Below are 20,121 nucleotides of genomic sequence, written 5' to 3'. Positions count from 1 at the left end.
CGTTTAACACATCTACTGTTGAGTTTATCACTTGTCGTGTATAACAATTGCAGTTAATTGTTTAACTATTACTGTGCTATATTTTTTTTACCTTGCGAGTTTTAAAATAAAAATAAATTTAACCCATTAATGTCCCACTGCTGGGCAAGGGATGAGTCCTGTAATGAGTTAGGGGATAGGCGTCGAGTTTTAGAAAAAGAAATAAAAATCTGTTATGTTCGAGATTAAATTCAGCTTTTAGACTTATGTCTAAATCCTTTGTCTGCCTATGAAGCTCTCATGGTTAAACTATGAACTTTATCCCCAAAAGAACATAGACATTTTCAAATAAAATTCCGCAAATATAAGTACATTATAGTCACATTAAAAAAAAATCGCGTTGCCTTATTAACCCATTATAGGCTGACGCTTAACGCACATATAACACTGGCCGTATTCACAAACCAATCTGGCTGAACATGCTAGCATCAAGCAATCCACAATCGCTGTAATTTCCTTCAAATACTAGGTCCTAAAGTGTTCCAAATCGCTCCCGCTGCTCTCAAAGGCGTGTCCGCTCTACAACCCATAACTCGTACAACATCAGTACAGTTACAGCCACGTGTGAACTTTCCCATACCCACGCCCATAGGCACACTTTTTGTACTTTTTTTCGTAGCGTTTCGAATCTTCATAATTGGCGTCTTGGAACATGCGACACTTTTCATATTCATGTCTATAAAAAATGAAAATATTTGTTGTGGCTTTGTACTTTTATTCTTATTGTTACTCTTACGGTGGTCCTTATTGAATGTTGAATATAAAGGTGATTTCTTGATCCTCTTTTTTGCTTATTTGAACGTCATGCGCCAATGTCTCGGGCTTAACCGCTTCTTATCATCATCTTAGGATCATCATGTCTGGGAACAAAACAGGCATCTACTCTATGATTTTACCTTGTCCTGCAAAACGCAGCGGGAGCTGTATCTAATATTTAGTCATAAATTTAGTCACAACAAAACTAAGTAAAGTCGATATTTCCAAGATATCAACAATAGAATAATAAGCTTAAGTCTTACAGTTTTACTAAATTTTATGCCTCACAGACGAAGCCAGTACTTAAACACAATTGGACGTTGCAAACAAATGAGTGCGCATGCAACAAAATGTACAGTAAAAAACTAACCGCAAACCGACGCGCTAACTATAAAGCAGTATTCACATAAACATATCTTGTAACGCACATTGGAGCATGAAACGTGTGAGTGCATAATATAGCCAATATAGCAAGAAAACTTGGTCACCGCAAGAGATAAAGACACCACTTACTATCTCACAACTAATGACACTTACCTACCTACTTAGTCTCCTCTCAAGCCTGCACAGTGTCTACCTAGAATCAATACTTCACAAACTATTTCTAGTTTCTAAGTAGTAAAATGAAAGTCGTGTTCTTTCTTTTACAATTGGTCAAACAACTGAGCTTTCTAGACCATTAGTTGAATTACTGAAGTTGTGCGTCCTTTAAAGTATCGAGTTATTGCACTTGGTGAAGCAATGTACGGTTGACATACGAGTAAAAAAATATGGTAGAAAAAGGGTAAAAAAATGTGACCACCAATTAAACCAAATGCAGCGCCAACCGCCGATTAAGGGCCCAACTACACTCATTACGTAAAAAAACCTCGTGAACGATAGTGGGAAAAAGCGTCTGGGCTTACCAACGCGGAACGGTTTGGCTTCACGCCCAGTGAGCCAAGTTCTCAGCTACATGTAGATTGCGCCGATTACGGCATTGTAGAGCAATTTAAGTCTCGACCCGCGTGTGTACCCGACGTTATCACGCGTACAAATCTTAACAGACGCCTCGTTACAGAATTTTGAAAATATTCGTTTGACTTATCTTTTGTACATGCTTAATTTAAATTTAATTACGCACAGACACCAAAGAATTTACCTTGTTTTATTACCCTGTATTCCAACTTAAATTATTGCTTTACAACCTAAGGGCAATAACACATTTTATATATTTTTCATTAAGGTGAAGGATTTTATAAGATTGCGTTCAGATTGATGTTGTTTTACAAAACAACATGAAATTGTCATAACGCAACGCAACATGCAAATAACGTTCCCACAGCTTGAATAACGTTCTTTATTGTCACTTGTAATCAAAACGGGTAAAGGCCTACACAAATTTGTGGTCCATGCTTCCCAGAAATACGCAACATTACTGCTAAAATTGCTTGTTTCGTAACAGCAATATACATAGTTTGATATTTGAGGCGGGTATTTAAAGTTACATTAGGCGCTGAAACTTATTTAGCAACGTGATAAATCTATACTAATCTATACTAATATTATAAAGCTGAAGAGTTTGTTTGTTTGATTGTTTGTTTGTTTGTTTGTTTGAACGCGCTAATCTCAGGAACTACTGGTCCGATTTGAAAATTTCTTTCAGTGTCAGATAGTCCATTTATCGAGGAAGGCTATAGGCTATATATCATCACGCTATGACCAATAGGAGCAGAGTAGCAATAAAAAATGTTACAAAAACGGGGAAAATTTTGACCCATTCTATCTTATGTGACGCAAGCGAAGTTGCGCGGGTCAGCTAGTAAATAATATACAATTTGTGTAACGGGTTAAAGTGCGTATCTTATATAATTTGCATAAAATATTGCAATAGTTAGATGTCAGCCCGGTAAAGCTGATGGGCCATTGTGACACCGCAAGGGTTAGGCTAGATGAATGCGATGCTTCGATCGCTAAGCTGATACGAGTGCCGTGCTGACGTGTAAATACGTCCTGCCAAAGGCCATCATGTCCTGCCATAAAACCTATGGAGGGATATCACCGGTAACATAAAATGTTATACTCACCCCACGCATGAGAATATACTTTTCAAACGTATTATAATTTTATCCTAAATATATTGGTCCTCAAAATATTTAAAGGAAGATTTCTGTAATAATAATATTGAATATCATATCTATTTTTTTAGAAAAGAATTACACAGAGCTACCTAAAGATATATTTTCTTTGATATTAATAAAAACGTCAATGCAGCTGGCACTTGGCAGCCAAACGAAAGAAATCGCTAATAACATTTCGTTAAATGATAATTTGTTCGACAATCCATTCGTTTAAATCAGTGACGATGACAGATGCCCGCGACAAAAGAAAAATGGAAGCAATAAGCAAATGCCTTCTTTCATAAAGCAAAATTGGTTTGGGAACAATTCTTTTGGTAAGAAATGATGGTGCTGCGAAATGATTGCCGTTTGAAGCCGTCCTAGGGCAGTTTGCGTAAATCGAGAGACTGTGCAAATGAAAAATGTAAGATCTGTTTTAAGACGGTCGCTTCGGTGAGAACAGCTGGAGTCTATGGGAGGTTGACTTACTTTATTGATTCTTAAATTTCGGGAAAATTGTCTTTGCATAAGAACGATGAGCAGACGGCGTAATGGATTCTAAGAAAAACTTATGTGTTTATAAAATCTGATCATGCTGCTTCTAATTAGCGATTATAAATACCTCCCTTGTAATTCGAGTTCATGACTCTATAAAGACTGAGATTTTATTACAGAGCTGGTAATTGTATGTTTATATTCTCTTGGGTCGTTAACATAATAAGATAATAACATCATGCAATCTAAACACGATTTTTAATCGTAAACATCGCTTGAATAGAACGCTTTCGCACAAATTGAAAAAAAATCTGACAGATTCCATCTCAGATGACGTGATCCATCAGTGAGTTCGAAAAGGGGCATTAACCCCTCGTCCCTTCAATTACCATCTTTAGCTTTCAATTTGCCTCTTTGTGGCGTTAAAAAGGACATGCGATAAATTCGAGATATTTCCAAAAAAATCGTTGGAAGAGGCTTAATGACTGTAATCATTTTGCAAGAAGCATGATCAAACAATTTTTGTGTTCTTCATTTTTCGCTGCAACGAGTGTTTACTATTCGCCGTGCGTAAACGAATCGTCTAGATGTTTTTCCAGTCAATGATCTGTCGTCCGCACAATTTGATTGTTTGCATTACACTTCTGAAGAGCGATAGGTGTTAATTAAAAGCTGTTCACTAAACTAAAATGTTTATATAAGAATGATCGAGAGTTTTGTAAACATGCTTTGTGCTGTACGACCTTTCAATAGCCTTTGAGATTTAGAAAAATGTTTTTAGAAGACAGATTTGTTTTGTCAGGCCAGAATCGATGTGCACATATAAAATAAAATGTAATCTCGACTTGTTTTATTGATTCAGACCGTATGTCGTAATAAGATGTATTGTGTATTTTTTCACTGTTTTCATTGAGACGTAGCATTGTTTTATTGACAATGGTGCTTGTCCTTCATAAAGGACAGTTTTATATGCTTGGGAATAAAAAATAGGGTCTGGTAGGCTAGCAAGGTTAACTTGACAATGCGTATGGCTAATTAACTTCTCCCATGGCAAATAAAGCTTTTTGTTTGGACCTTGAAGCGGTTAAGCATAGTAGGTATTTCACATCGCTTAAAATTTTGCAACGTAATTCTGTGCACAGTTGCGATGTTGCTTAATTAGTTCACCATATCTTAACGAATTACAGAAACTATGTGCTAGAATTACTTTTCAATATTCATCAACTTATATTATATGCAATCGCTCTGTAACATGTATAATAGAACCATTATGAAAACATTTATATATTCATTGTTTGTTACCTCATTCCTCTTTCCTTGTAGGCGTGGAAGAATCAGTTCGTACTAATGTGCAAATGACATCATCATTTGGTGCCCTGATTTTACTAATAATTACGCGCAGTATCAAGTCAGAGATCATTAGATCAATTCCATCATCTTCGGAGTCACCTCATTCAGAATAATGTCCCTGAGTTACAGGCCACTTAGGTTCATAACTATTCTAACCTAACCTAGCATTAACACATTAAGATAAAGTTAATGTTCGAATAAGTAAAGTATAATGGCTTTCTGATCATTTATTGACGAATATATGGGCATAAAAACTCCATTAACGATAATATCATTACCCTTAAAAATAACCTTCGCTATAAATAAGCCATTTCTATGATATTCCGTGGGGTTTATAGGTGGGGCACGACTGATGGATGTTTTACTGTTTTGACCGTCAATATTGGTTTTGTTATTACATCCCTAATTAGCCCGACTTTTCCTGTAACTGTTCCATTTGCATTATCAAGTTGTGCGTGTGTTTACCTTAACTCGTTTTAATCCCATTACGTGAGGCTTGTTTGAATCCGACATTATTTGATATTTACCAGAAGCACACAATTATTCCTATTCATATTCACGGGTGTGCATTAATTCTGTTTCCGACGTTACTCCATTGTATGTTTAGCGGGACCACAATGTGTTGATACTTTTGCCACAGAATTATGTAATGGCGGTGTTCAGTGAATAAAATAACCCATGGTATAAATAACATTACGCTAACACCTGTCATATTTTGTCAGGTACCCCGAAATAACTCACAAAAGTATATTATCGTACGCATACCATTAAAGGAAATAGATTTGGAAGGATAAGATGTTAATCTAAACGTATGTGTATGAGATTGCTTAGATAAAAGCGTCTATTTTAGGCTATTTTTCCTTTCACAATAATTGTAATGATTATGCGGCTGTACATTCGGTTTTTTATGTTTTACTTAATAATACCGTGTTTAGACTAAACACTACTTTGTGGTTTAAAACAAAATATAGACATTTCCGGCTAGCTATCGAGAAATTTTGTATGATAATTTGATCAGCGCTTCTAGCGGGCGCCGTAGGAACTATCTTGGCAGTATATTTTAAATCTCAAACTGTTGATACTGTCGACAGTATCGCTGCATTTTTTTTCTTCGTATCACCTTTTTCATATTGTGATGCTTACCAAGTTGTTGTTGGTTACAGGAGCACATCAACTTGGTTGGATCTGACGAGCAACTAGGTCCAGTTGTTATGTCACTGAAGAATGAACACATGGCCGGTCAGGACCACACTAGGATACTGCTGAGGCTTCGCACCGAGACTATGCATGGACTTATACCCACCATTAGTAAGTATCTTCTAGAAATCTGGGCCCTAAAAGAGCTATAATGTATTTTAATTGAAAACTATGTAGTGGCAGGGAATTTGAGATTTTCGAATATGATTTAAGGATCAGTGGAAAAAAAAACATTCTTTTTAAAATTACACTTTCTACACCGTATCTTCTGGTCGATAGATCCCCAATAAAAGTTTTAGGTAATGGTGTAATAGAAAGTTCGAAACTACATAAAATACGAAGATAAGCCTTAGGTTTATCTAGTGAATCAACACTAACATTTGTATTGCTTTTAACAGGATCAGGAGTAATGCCAACGCCTCTCAAAATGGCAAAAATGTTAAACGAACAAGTGAACATCGAGAACTTCGCAGCCGTCACTTGTCTCAACGCATCATCACAGATCGCGGCGTACGATGAACATGTACTAGTGAACTGTTTCAAATTCGGAGTCCTGTACCAGACATACGGGCAGACGACCGAGGAACAGTTGTTCGGCAACAACGAAACGTCGCCAGCCTTTGAGGAGTTCTTAAATATGCTGGGACAGAAGATCAAGCTGAAGGATCATAAAGGTTAGTTAGAACAAAATATTTTTTTTAATGATTGGTTTTGCAATTCCGATTCCTCTCTCTGTACAAAACGATAGGTCCAATAACAGAAAAAATACTCCCTATATTTATTAAACATTAAGTTTCGTACGTTTATATTGTCGTGTATTTATTTTAGTTTCTTTTCGATACATACGAATATATTTTCTTACGGCGATTTCAAAAAGTCAAAGTTCAATGTCTATCTTTTTACACGTGGTCTCAGTACAGTATAGTCAGCATCCTTTGCAGCAATACCTGGCATTGTGCCTGCATGCTAACCCTAAGGTTTCGGAATCCGGAACAGTACGGACTTAATACCCCGCCAAGAACTCGACACATACCACTTGGATCGAAATAATACAAATTGCTGGCACACTTAATTTAAATTTAGCTGCAATGCAGAGCTGAATTTTGGCAATCAAAACGTTAAACTAAAACTTTTATGTTCTGACCTAGGAAACTTTAAATGATGGAAATATTCGAAGCACCGTTTATGAAATAAGTTTGAAGTTGAATAGCCGTATATTGGAATATTTAAAGTAGCTTTTTCATCTCTTAAATTTACGCAACAGAATGACGTTTCATTATTTGATCATCAATCACCCATTTCAAACGAAAGAATTAAATTCAGTAGATTGATGAAAAACAATTAATAGAAATCATTGCATAACCTATTTAATTTTGTTTCCTGTCCACTCTGACATTATACACCATCTATAGAGCTCGAATATCTCTCTTCTACTATCAACTACCGACAACCGGCTAGTCATCGAGAATAAAATTATTATACGACAATCTGATCAGCGCCTCTAGTGGACGTCGTAAGAACTATTTTTGCAGTTCACAATTTAAATGTCAAACTCTCGTTACTCGATAGCATCGATTGCAGAGAACCTCGCTAGTGATAACTCAAAAATTGTCAAAAAATAACTTTTTAAAGCTAATGTTATCTCGATGTCCAGGCTACCGTGGCGGTCTCGACATCACGAACGGTCACACGGGCACAGAAGCTGTCTACGAGCAGTACCACGGGCGCGAGATAATGTTCCACGTGGCGCCACTGTTGCCGCACACCGCCGGCGACGCGCAACAACTGCAGAGGAAACGACATGTCGGCAACGATATTGTTGCCATTGTGTTTCAGGTGAGAATTTGTTACTAAGGCCAAGTTCATAAAAAGCTAGAAACGTTGGTGTCCTTTGGTTTTAATAAAAAAAATAGTAAAGACCATCTATCTTTCGTCATTACAAAAGTTATGTTAAAGTGAAGTTGAACATAAGAATAATCATGAAAATGTATACTTAAATATATGTTCTAAACTTAATGTATAATAGAATACGGGAATTAACGCGAACACGCATTTTACCTTAAAATGCCTAACGTTTCGGCGCAGGTTGCACTCGCCGTGGTCCCAGGCAGACTGGAGCAGCGATGACAGGACTTCGTGTATATGAGGCGGACGAATGTCCATCCACCCTCATATTTTGATTTTTCCAACCGCCAACACACACTACACTAACCGTGTCCCTATTCTGTGAGCTAACCGATTGCGAAACATAGCGAGGTTTTGTAACAGTAATCACTGGATTCCACGTCGCGGATAATTTGAAGCCGTCTTCCCGATTGAAATTTGGATGTTTCTTGATTTCGATCGCTTCACGAACAATCCTCGAGTAGAAATGTCGTTCAGTGGAGAGGACTTGAGGGCGATGGAATTCAATCCAGTGATTAGTTCCTGCTTCGAGTAGATGTTCCGCAATGGCTGACTTGCTGATTTGACGGTTCTTAACAGCGGCGATATGTTCCTTGACCCTTTCAGCTATCGACCGCTTAGTCTGGCCTATGTAGGAACTACCGCAGCTGCAGTTGATCTTGTAGACTTGTGTTAATTCCCGTATTCTATTATACATTAAACATGCAACGCGAGAGTTTAAAAGTTATGATTGCAAACCGCTACGGGTCGGACATTGCAAAACAAATACGTGACCTAGAATATTTACGTCGGAAACGTGCGCGAGTGGAAACATCGTTGATATTTTTAACTAAGTGTCGCGATTGGAACTTATTACCTACGTGTGTACGTATCAAACCGCGTAGTGACATTGCGCATTCCCGTAATATTCTAAATAACGCGAGTGAACGGCTTCTGAGACAATTAATACGGAACAAACACAGTGAGCTTAACCGTATTCATAGCGAGTTATACGTGTTACATGTGAAGTGTAGTGTTAGTTTATCACGCGAAGATTACGACTTGTGTGATCGGGTAACGTATCTTCAGGCTTCTCGAACCTTCGAGTTGTGTAGTGAAACCCATGAGCGTAAGTTCTCGAAGGAGTACAACCGAAGGTATGTCGAGAAAAATACGTCACCGGCTGTACCCGATCCACTGACTAAAACCGTCGTTAACCTTTCAAATGTGAGTTTAGACCAACCTACGATTAACATCTTGGCCAAAGGCATGAACTTCGCACTAACGCCTAAGCGAATTCCGTTCGAAAGTGTAATCAGTAGCGTCGAGGAAACGATTGCTCGTAATAAAATACCGCCCGGCGACGCCGATACCCTGCGACAGGACGTTGCGGTTATATTACGAAAATCGAAGGTTCCAGCGAGTAATACCACTGCAGAAGAGCGTCAAGCACTGAAACTTATTCGGGATAACCGGGATATATTAGTGCTTAAGGCCGACAAGGGAAACGCCACTGTAGTGATGAATACAACTGATTACCAACAGAAAGTTCGGGATTTGTTATGTGATAACAAGGTATATAAACCGGTATCATATAACCCTACGGCTAGAGTAACACGACGAATACGGACGCTGATACAGGACAACAAGGACCTTTTCACGGAAGACGAGTACGAAAGACTGTATAAACCGAAGTCGCACCAACCACCGAAATTATATGGCCTGCCCAAAATACACAAGTCCAACGTACCACTGCGGCCTATCGTGAGTCAAATCGCCTCTCCTACTTACGACCTTGCAAAGTACGTTGCGTCAGTATTGCAGCCACTTGTGGGAAATACACCGTCTTTTGTGAAAGATTCGCGGCACTTCGTCCAGATTATTAAGGACCTTAGATTGGAACCGGGCGATGTCATGGTGAGTTTTGACGTCGAGTCGCTCTTCACCAATGTTCCAATTAAGGAGTGTTTGGACGTGGTAAAGACCAAGCTAGAGGACAACGAGATGCCGTTTAACTATATTGATCTTCTTAAAAACTGTTTGGACGGCAACTACTTCCTTTTCCAAGGCCAACATTACCTTCAGATTGATGGCGTCGCAATGGGCAGCCCCGTTGCCCCTGCACTGGCTAATCTCTGGATGGAGCACTTTGAGGAGAAAGCATTGGCACTCGGACCAAAAACCATACGGCTTTGGAAAAGATATGTGGACGACATCTTCTGCATTATCCAAGGAGGTCAACAGGAAGTAGATCAATATCTAGAACACCTAAACTCCATTCACCCTAAGATGAGGTTCACCTACGAAATGGAGACGGACAGGTCGTTGTCATTCCTAGATGTGAGGGTTGCCGCGAAACCCGATGGATCCTTATCACACTGTGTTTACCGGAAACCGACACACACAGATAGATACCTGCACGCTACATCACATCACCATCCCCGTCACTTGCAGTCCGTTATGACGTCACTGAAGAACAGAGCTCATGACCTCTGTGACCCTGAACATGTTGGGAAGGAGCTGGAACATGTTCAGGAGGTACTACGAATGAACGGATACCACGTAAGTCGACGAAGGAACAGGATCACGAAACGGAGTAAACATCCGGAGGTCAACAGACAGCCCGCCTACTTGCCCTACGTCAGAGGAGTGACTGATAAGATCGGGAATGTATTGAAACAATACAGCATCAGCACAGTGTTCACGCCGGGGGCAAAAGTCAGCAGCATGGTGGGCACACCGAAGGATGTACTACCGTTTCAAACACCAGGTGTCTACAAGATCAACTGCAGCTGCGGTAGTTCCTACATAGGCCAGACTAAGCGGTCGATAGCTGAAAGGGTCAAGGAACATATCGCCGCTGTTAAGAACCGTCAAATCAGCAAGTCAGCCATTGCGGAACATCTACTCGAAGCAGGAACTAATCACTGGATTGAATTCCATCGCCCTCAAGTCCTCTCCACTGAACGACATTTCTACTCGAGGATTGTTCGTGAAGCGATCGAAATCAAGAAACATCCAAATTTCAATCGGGAAGACGGCTTCAAATTATCCGCGACGTGGAATCCAGTGATTACTGTTACAAAACCTCGCTATGTTTCGCAATCGGTTAGCTCACAGAATAGGGACACGGTTAGTGTAGTGTGTGTTGGCGGTTGGAAAAATCAAAATATGAGGGTGGATGGACATTCGTCCGCCTCATATACACGAAGTCCTGTCATCGCTGCTCCAGTCTGCCTGGGACCACGGCGAGTGCAACCTGCGCCGAAACGTTAGGCATTTTAAGGTAAAATGCGTGTTCGCGTTAATTCCCGTATTCTATTATACATTAAACATGCAACGCGAGAGTTTAAAAGTTATGATGTTCTAAACTTAATGAGGAATATCAGTAAATATTTTAGTTATAGCTTCTTTTTGAACAGTATAAAAAAGAAAATGTGCTTACGTACTGCTATAATCTTGTACTCTGATTAATGATAGATTAGCACGCTAAACACTACGTGCTTACCATCAACATACGCTTCGTGAAATAATGTTAAATATTTGCGTTTACAGGAGAAAGCTACTCCATTCACACCTGACATGATTGCGTCTCACTTCCTGCACGCGTTCATAGTAGTCACACTCTTGGAGACCGCCGGTGGGGAGACCAGGTAAATATTCTTTATATTCTTCATTTAAAATGTAATTTTAGCGATTTCATGGTGTAAAAAAAATTATATTAAAACTGGCACACAATAAACACATTTTTTTAATAATCGTATAAAATATGCGTTTCAAAATATGTTCTAAAAACAAGCGGGAATTGTTTACGGCCGATGTTAAAGTTTATAATGATTCCAGTGCCATGTTTTGATGTAGTTTGACAAACAAGTCATTATTTCCACTTAATTTACGACGATATCAAACAATTTAAATAACGCAACAGACTTTTACGAAGCCCTTATATTTTATCAGCTGAATAATATATCAATCTGGCATCTATTTCTGAACGTTGCATTCAAAAGAAACAAAATAACTTGTAACATTTTATATGAAACCAAACCAACTGAACTGTGGTTTATTTTTATTCATACCGGCCGCTTGAAAACGTCTTCTATTTTTATTTCGAACTTTCGAATCTTGTTACTTTTTCCCACTTGTCAAGTGACTTGTTTAACATAAAGTTTGTGTTGCTCCTCAACAACGCACAGAAGCATTATTTGCATAGACAAGTCGTGAAAATGGTACAGAAAGTGGAATGGAAATTCTCCCAGTAATTTATATGCAAACGAATCCCGACTTTGTAATTAGAGAGCTTTTTTATACCGACAAATACTAGACCACTCGAGCATCTTAATGCTCTTCAGATTTACGAAAGGTTAAGCGAATTAACGAAATGTACTGAAAAATGCTTTTTTTATTTTAAAAGCTAGATAAAACTTTTTATGCCAAATGTATTCAGTGTATTCCCTAATTAAATATCTGTCAAACTCAGATAGTGTTTTAAATGAAAAGGGGTTGTGGTAGAAAAATCCAGCCAAGTTAATTTAAGTCGTGAATTAATTAAACTAATGGAAGATTCTTTGATCTTAAAATGTACAGACAGATAATGTGAGAAAACGCGAGTTCTAGTGATAAGTTAAATAATTACAGTCGGTTTCTTGTAAATGTATTACACGTTTTGTAAAAGCTGTTCCTACTAGATACTTTTATTTTTCTTTGACGTCTGTTTAGCAGCATAATGATAAATAAATACAAAACTATTGCATTGTTTTTGACATTTTACCAATCATGAATATTTTATAAGTATTTTAGATTTTTAGCACTATGTTTGTTTTTAAATATATTAAACTAATGTTATATTTGTCTAGGTACAAAGTGGCCGTCACCGCACGTGACGACGTACCATTTTTCGGACCGACTCTCCCGCAGCCGTCAATATTCCGTAAAGGGCGCGAATTCAAAGAGTTCCTTCTTACTAAGCTGATTAACGCTGAAAACGCGTGTTATAAGGCTGAGAAATTCGCGCAACTGGAATTGAGGACCCGAGCCTCGTTGCTCATGAATTTGGTCAATGAGTTGAAGTCTAAAACTAGCGAGTTCTTGGGACCGGGAGGAAGAATTGAGCCGGGGGCGGTGTCCCCTCAGCCCGATGGTACACCAAAGCAGGAAGGCCCTGGACGCTTCTTTGATACTGTCAAAAAGGCTATCATCTCGAAAGTCAGGTATGTACTTACCGGTTTATAATTGTTTTTTTTTTTTGTGAAAATGGCCAAGTTCTGTTGTCGTGAAGTATTGTTTTTGGTACATAATGAATTTAATTTTAAATGTGTAATACTTATTTGTTTGTGTTTTCAGATCTCCAAGTGTAGACACGAATCTCTCGGGCGACAACAACAAGAACCCTATAAATAAGAATAAGATAATATTGAACGAAACACACACTCCCAATGTAAGTATAATACTTATTTTAGTTTTGTTTCTTTATTTTCAATACTTAATATTTTCTCTAACCTTGATATTTTCTCGTTTCACATTTTTTAAAAGTACTAGTTCTTAAGAGCAGAAAAACCGTCATTGATCATTCTTATTAAAATGTTTTTGAAATTGTTCTATGCAAAATACAGCCATACTGGAAAATTATAAGTATCCAAATCGCACCAATCTTAAAGAAAGTTCCAATTAATACATTTTCATTTTATTTCAGACATTGTGTGAGATAAAAGTTACCCAACATTAACTGTACAGCACTTCATACGTCATTTTAAAGAGGTTTCAAGTCTTTCAAGCCCATTGTCATTATTTATTGCACTTAGTTCGTAGATAGCACTAGTAGACACATAAAGCAAAAAAAACAGGGTAGGTTCAAATTTTATTCCTCGTTCAACGTTACCTAATATGGCTATAGTGACTAACCCATTTAACTGGAACAAATTCAAAAGCATTTTATTAAGAACGTTAACTTTGTATGCTGTACTGGCTGTACTGTACGTTGTTGCAAAATTATATGAGTGAATTCTAATTTATTTTTTATATTTTTACAGAGCGGCCGTTCCAAATCGTCAGTGGCATCGTCTTCGGCTTCAGCGGTGTCTGTGAGGTCCGCGGGCGGGTCCGGCGCATCCCATGCGTCGGGCGAGTCCAGCCCCGATGTGACATCACGAGCCGCGCCCCCGCGCCCCCCTCTCACCGACCACAGCGATGACTCCAGTCTCAACTCCGTCGATCTCGACCCGCTCGGTTAGTATTACAAACAACTTGGCTTAAACGCACTACCAAACACCCAAAATTTAGATAATGATAAAGATGAAAGTCTGCTTTACTTTAGATGTTTTATTTAAAAAACGATTTAATAATACTTTTTGTTTCTTATAACTGTCTGATTTATAAATTTCGATAAAAAGTATTTCTAAGATTGTTTACTAAATAAGACATCTAAAAGCGGACTTTAATACGTGTTCCAAATAGATTAGGTTGTAGACATCATTGTCGATTTCAAATAGTCATCTCAGTCAAGATACAGTTCAAAGATTGATTTTCTAGATAACCTCAAAACATGACACTAATCTTTAAAACATTTTGAGAATACAGATTAGATAATCATCTATAAGACATTTTACAAATAAATTAGCATATTATCTTGAGTCAGTTCATATTGCAAGTACTTATATTAATTTCTAGACAATCACTTAGGCTGAATGGTCAATTGCAGGTGCTCAATCAATTGACCAATGACAGATTATTAACGCATGAATGTTGATTGCATAGACGTTCCTCGAAACATGCTTAGAACATTCTATACTGAAATCGTGTTCAAGCATAGTGATTACACATTTGTACAATTTTAGAGATTTAATTATTTGTAGAAATCATCTCATTATACAAAATATAAAGGAATAGTAATCTTTTAATGTATATTTTATCGATTGAAGATCTTGTCAAGTCATGTCAAGTTATAATCTAGTAAAATATATTCGCCATTTTGGTACATAATGTTTAATTATCAGTTTCCGAACTGCAATTTACGAAACTTATAAACGGTACACTTTATTTTGGAAACGTTAACTTGTTAGGTTTTAGGGCTAACTTTTCAGGGCTTTTGGGATGTTTATACAAAATAAATTGAAATTAGTTGTTAAGTTTCTCGGTCATGGCTTTTGTGGTGGACTAACTCATATAGGAAATCAGTGCTCAGCTGTGAGACGGCTAATCATAGTTTATAACTAAGTCATAAGTTAGGTTACAATAAAAATAATTTAGATAATTAATTGGCGTAATATTGTAAGTTATATTCTCTTTGTTAGACGACAAGGACTGGCTGAGTTGCGGTAAAAGTGCAACAGGTTAGTCCTGTACAAATATACCTACTATTTAGTACATTATAGTACAAAATCTGTGTTTTTATAATCTGTCGTCTGTTTAGTAGCATGATTTATTTATCAATTTATTCAAAATCAAGGTACCGTTCACTTTAATATAAGGCAGGTAATAATTATTTGTCTTATAATTACTTTTTTGTATGTAAATGGATATTATTTTCGTGATAGTGTTTTGTATTTTTATTCGTTTCGCTGTAATAAAAACACTGCTTATTCTGTATACTTAGTTCTAATTGTGCACTTATATCTAAATTATTCGTAAGATATGTGTTTCGAAATTATATTTCTACTATAGATTTAATAATTATTCCTACTTTTACCTAAATTAGGCTACCGAATTATTTATTAGCAGTTTCTAAGCTCATGCTGTCAATACAACAACGTTTAACATTATGAAAAAATATATTGCCGTATTTCTGAAAAAAATAAACCAAATATTTTTATCTTTTTATACTTTTAACCACCAATATGTTAATGTAAGTAAAAAAAATATATCGTGCTGGTTTGGCCACGGCTAATTCGCGCGGTTTGCGACTGTTCTTTAAAACAAGCTTAAATATTTAACGCACTTATTCACAGCAAATCTCAATCAATGTACTAGCAAACACATTACATGGTGTCATGGTTGCAGGAGGTGTGTACGTGGACAGCGACACGGGTCTGGAGTCTATGTCGTCGGCGGAGGCGGGCGCGGCGTGCGGCGGCTGCGTGGCGGGCGGCCGCGCCGAGCCCGCGCCGCGCGATGCCGACCTCCTGCGCCAGGAAGTCTGTCGCCTCAAGAACGACAAACTCGACCTCCTCAAGCAGAACATTGTTAGTATACAGCAAAATATTGTGGGTATTGTATCATTTCTCATAAAGCAATGTGAGCCTGGTCGTCTGAGACCGCTTGCTTTACAAACGTCGTGACGCTTCTCATGCCCGGTTTCTACTGCGAGCGGAACGGACCCATTAATAACTTCGTTAAACTTGCAAGCGTAAACTGCACACTTGTATTTCCACCAAAATGGAATTCTAGTAGCAGTGTGCAGTTGCGAGTTTAATGAAAACTTTAATGGGTCCGTTTCCCTTGCCGTGGAAACCCGGCGTAACTGCCCACTTTGATGGCGTGGTGAGTTAAAAAGTCAGCGTTTTGTAAGAAGGTCCAATACCAGTAGCATTAGATAGCCGAATGTTTTCAGGCTTTAGTAAGTCGTGCATACGACTGCTCTGAGCTTTATGTGAACTTATCTGCCGAATAATTTAGGCTGGTTGTATAGAAACGTTTACGGACGCTTACATGTGTATTTCATCTCCATAAGTCATGCGCTGTAGCGCAAAGACAATGTCAGAACATTATTTACGATTCAATCGCCCGATTCAAATCTGTGAGTTCCGTAAGCGTAGTTATAAAACTAGCCCCTCTTTTCTGTAATTTTCTTTGTAGACTTAAGAAACACTTTCATACTAACCAAACAGCGCGAGATTAGAATAAAAACTAACATAGTTGCATATGTGTAAATGCCAGCAACGCTTTATTACTACGAATTAAATTAGCCTTGTTTATTTATGCTATTTTTTCTTTCACAGACGTGGCAAAACGAGATTAAAAACTTACGTGAGAGGGAGATGTTACTTCAAGCGGAACTCGCTAACGCGTCCAGGGAAGTGAGAAGACTCCGGGAGCAACAGTCCACTGGCACCATCATCCCCAACCCTTCAACACACGATTCCACCGCTTAAAAATAAACTCTATCCCTTATTGTTAAGGCCCAATTTTACGTACAATTTGTATGTTTGACGGAAAAAGATCTGATTTAAACGAAATGACCAAGTAGAGGACGCTATCTGGGATTAGGAAGGTTTACTGAACGAAATCTCTAGAGTAGTTCGGTGTTGCTACTAAATATGTGTATTTATGTATGTTGCTCTCTGCGTACATATTGTAGCGAATCAAAGTGCAATATTTTGTTCTTTATAAACGATTGCACAACTTCAAAACCTAGCAATAAGCATTACATAGTTACATTTTACTATAGAGAAATAATTATTCGTTGAGCAAATGCTTTTGACGGGTTTTGAAGGTGAGCAGCCGAGATTGCAATATTGATATTGTTTTATAGTAGCAAAAACTTTTCCTTATATTTATTTACCGGAGATATATCCCAGTTTTCATATATTAGTAATAACTAATACTTCTTAGGTCGTGGCTTGACTGAATATTAATGAGAAATGCTAAATCTTCGATATATATACGATTCTATAGCTAATTAGAGAGAATATGATTCGAATCTTTTTATATGTTGTTATACCAAAACTGAATTGTTAATGTCTAATGTTAGGCTACTCGCTTTTTGTAAATGTTGTGATAACCTAGCTTATTTGAGACATTATAGTTCTTTGATTTATTGTAAATCAGGGGCGTAGCTTTACTGGGGTAGTTTAAAACGTCCGAATACCACCAAAAATAAAAAAAATCATGAAGTTAATATAACTTAAAAGATTTTGTCAAATTGATCGCTACGCTCCACATTATTCATACATATTGTATCCAATTTATTTTGTGTAAAGGAATACCACTTGTGTTCTCAAGGATTGTGTTACGCGCAAAAGATATTTATTACTTTTTAGTTCTAAATCTTAATGATTGTGGATATGTTTGTATCTTTTCATCTTTTGTATACAGTCTAGAGTGCTCTATTTTGATATTAGAAATGACTTAATGTCCCATTCGTTTTTCTAGATTTTTGAATCTGACAAAAATATTCGTCTACCCAAAAAGTGGTTTGTTAAATAAAGAGTAAAGAATGGGTTCCACTACCCTTTTCTATTTTGAATTTAGGGGCATTCCTAGACTGTTTTGAATTATTTATTCATCGTTTGTTGTAACAAAACTGAAAATTTTCTAGAAATTAGATAAAAAAATAACGGTACCTACTAAATTAAGCCTTGATTATCTAGTAGAAAGCCTATACATAAATATGGTGCATTAGAGAAAAATCTTTAAATGATTCTTATAGTGTGTTAGATATTTGAATTTGTATATGAAAAATCCCAGTACATTTTGATTTTGTATGTTTGCGTTCTACTGCACAGTGCAATTACGTATCTTAAGTTTCGTTTCGCTTGATAATGGCATTAATAGTCTTACTCATAAGGTCTCGTATAAGAACAGTTTGAATATCTTTCTCTACGTAGTTTGAAACACAACTTTAGAAAAGGACTAATACAAAACTGAAACTGTTCATTACATTCAAAAGGCGTTGTGAGTGAGGCTGTTAGAAATTAATAATTACAAATTTAGTTCACCAGTTAACTGTAAATATATTCTAAACTGGTCTTAGGCTATTTGATTAAACAGTATTTCTCTTAATTTATGCTTCGATTTAAGTTGCGTTTCTCAAGTGTATTGAGGTTGAATAATGTTTTGTTGTTTATAATTAATATTTTATACCAAAGTTAACATTCCCCACTAAATAGTATAGAGTTTTTATATAATTATTACCTTAAAGTGAACCAGTATTTGTAACGTTTCAACTGACGGAACACGCTAACATACTTTCTAAGTTTACATTTAAATTACTCTATTAAATGTAATCATTTAGATTTTGTTCGACTGTTGATTATTGTAAGTTGATTGACAACATCTGTTGATTCGTCTTCACTTAGACTTAAACCAAATATTGAGCGCGGAGCGTTAGAGGACATAGATTATAATTATAAAAGATACCTATTGAAATATATGAATAGTTAATACTAAATAAAGTGTTGTTTTATTACCTAAATCCTCAACAAATTATTAAGTGTCACACTGATATGTAAGTGTTAAGTAAATTCATTGGCTTATGAACAGTAAAATCCTCTTTCAATAACTTTATTCCGATATAATAAACTGAAATAATATCAAGCAAAAAATAGGATATAACGCAAAAGCGCCATCTGTTATTTGCTTTGAGAGAACAGTTTTAAACGCCATCTATTGATAGGTACATGACCTACAATGATTAGTAGCGCCATCTACGTAATAATAACATACTTCGTTTTCATGAGTTCAGCTCATTTAGTTAAACTTATCAAAACAAGATGGCGTTGTCACACTAGTTGCCAAAATGTAGTATAGATGGCACTTAATATTATTGTTTTAGTTTAATCTATAATATAAAAATAAGTCGGGTTTTCCTTCCTGACGCTATAACTCCAGAACGCACGAACCGATTGCCACGGTTTTGCATTCGTTGGAAAGGTTTCGGGCTCCGTGAGGTTTGTAGCAAACAAAATTCAGGGAAAATTTCACCGACCTCCACGCGGGCGGAGCCGCGGGCGACCGCTAGTTATTAATTAAAATTTTCTTCTTTCTATAATTTTGCTTGCAATTACTTACAACAAAAAATTGGTAACTATTGATACCAATTGTTTTTTTTTTTAAATCAAATATATGTAGTTACAAGAGTCTGCAAAAATCTAGTAGGAAAAGTAAAGAAAGCTCCTCTGTACTTCTTATTTTATTTGTTGGTTTGTCAACATTTTATTCCATCACCTTGGTCTTCCACATAAATATGTAGGTGAACCCAAATTAGGTGCCATAAAATTATTCGTTGATCTAAAGCCCCGGCCTGATCCTTGTTGCGAAGAGCCGGGCCATGGTCGAGTCACGGCCAGTTCATGGCCGGGTGCAAATTATGACGCTACGACGGCTGCGACAGACACCAAGCTATAATCTCAAAAATTCCATTTTGTGATTGATGAAACTACATAAGTTGGAGATACTTAATAGTAACCCAAGCAGATTTTAGTGGAATTTTTAAATTATATTAAACTTAACTGTTCCAACTAACATTATTTTTAAGTAAACATTACGGTGGCTTTTATGGACTATCTCAGTTGGATAAAGGCCCTGGGAAACTCAAGTAGCAAAAACTGAACTAAGTTGCACTCAAAAGAATGAGTAAATATATAGTCGA

The 20,121-nt window shown here is 37.0% G+C and overlaps 1 protein-coding gene across 7 annotated transcripts in view; it reads left to right on the top strand.

Annotated features, from left to right (window-relative positions):
• The window catches only part of RapGAP1 (Rap GTPase activating protein 1), a 276,369-nt gene extending 257,444 nt beyond the window's left edge, over nt 1–18,925 (top strand). For 6 of the 7 annotated variants that reach the window (XM_076124617.1, XM_076124619.1, XM_076124616.1 and 3 more), the window contains 9 exons: nt 5,903–6,047; nt 6,335–6,610; nt 7,591–7,772; nt 11,376–11,473; nt 12,674–13,027; nt 13,161–13,254; nt 13,847–14,042; nt 15,813–15,994; nt 16,751–18,925. In XM_076124617.1, the coding sequence (XP_075980732.1) occupies nt 5,903–6,047; nt 6,335–6,610; nt 7,591–7,772; nt 11,376–11,473; nt 12,674–13,027; nt 13,161–13,254; nt 13,847–14,042; nt 15,813–15,994; nt 16,751–16,903 (1,680 nt within the window). In that variant the 3' untranslated portion in view covers nt 16,904–18,925. Of the gene's footprint in view, nt 1–5,902; nt 6,048–6,334; nt 6,611–7,590; nt 7,773–11,375; nt 11,474–12,673; nt 13,028–13,160; nt 13,255–13,846; nt 14,043–15,106; nt 15,166–15,812; nt 15,995–16,750 lie in introns of those variants that run through there. The other variant, XM_076124623.1, reaches the window with a different exon arrangement.
• Nucleotides 18,926–20,121: the final 1,196 nt, after the last annotated feature.

The sequence above is a fragment of the Anticarsia gemmatalis genome, chromosome 16 (assembly GCF_050436995.1).
Source record: "Anticarsia gemmatalis isolate Benzon Research Colony breed Stoneville strain chromosome 16, ilAntGemm2 primary, whole genome shotgun sequence".
Lineage (NCBI taxonomy): Eukaryota > Metazoa > Arthropoda > Insecta > Lepidoptera > Erebidae > Anticarsia > Anticarsia gemmatalis.
This window is presented reverse-complemented; position numbering and strand designations above follow the sequence as displayed.